Here is a 680-nt window from a genome sequence, read left to right on the forward strand (position 1 = left end):
GAATGCACTTACGAGATCGCGTAAAGAGGCGGGAGGCGAGAATGACATCACGTTTTCTTTGGCGCACTGAGTCGCGGAGAGGCTCCCAGGCAAATGTAGTCGCAAGCTCCGGAAGAGAGATCGCGAAAATTATGATCATATGATGCCTGTACGAGTACCGCATCGTTCGTCCGGAAAGAAGAGTGTCCAGCTAGACTCTCTTGATTTGGACGACGGATCACGGACATTGGAAAGGTCATGTGAGGGGTTCCGTTTCAGGCCCTCGCCTATCTTCGTGTTGCTCTCCTCCCTCGACGAGATCGCTAACATCCGCGTCTCGCCTCGCTCTCGTCCGATTTCCTTATCATGGAACACCTGGGTCTCAACATCCCTCTTAATCAGTTTTGATGTACTCGCCCGCTCTGGAGTGGTCGAGTGGTTAGCGGGCAAGGACACCTTCTCGTACACGGCGAACAACCGATCTCTGCATCAGTATATGCACGCGTTCGGATTACTCCTTGATTCTTGATAGGCTCGATGAGATGGAGAGCTATTGATATGATGCTGTGAGGAAAACCAGGAAGGATGCGGCGAGCGCGGGCCAGAGAGGGTCGAGAGGAGGACGCGGACGCGAAGGTGGACGAACCTGTTTCCGCTGAAGAAGCTACCGTCGATGACCGCGCCCGCCCTCCATCAACGGT

General features: G+C 54.4%; 1 protein-coding gene across 1 annotated transcript; it reads left to right on the forward strand.

Annotated features, from left to right (window-relative positions):
• Positions 1-142: 142 nt before the first annotated feature.
• PUNSTDRAFT_137921 (uncharacterized protein) lies at positions 143-508 on the forward strand (the record flags this gene model as incomplete). Its single annotated transcript, XM_007387579.1, has 1 exon — positions 143-508. The coding sequence occupies one exon, from the start codon at positions 143-145 to the stop codon at positions 506-508; it is 366 nt and encodes a 121-aa protein (XP_007387641.1).
• Between the last annotated feature and the right edge of the window lie 172 nt (positions 509-680).

The sequence above is a fragment of the Punctularia strigosozonata genome (assembly GCF_000264995.1).
Source record: "Punctularia strigosozonata HHB-11173 SS5 unplaced genomic scaffold PUNSTscaffold_14, whole genome shotgun sequence".
Taxonomy (NCBI): Eukaryota; Fungi; Basidiomycota; class Agaricomycetes; order Corticiales; family Punctulariaceae; genus Punctularia; species Punctularia strigosozonata.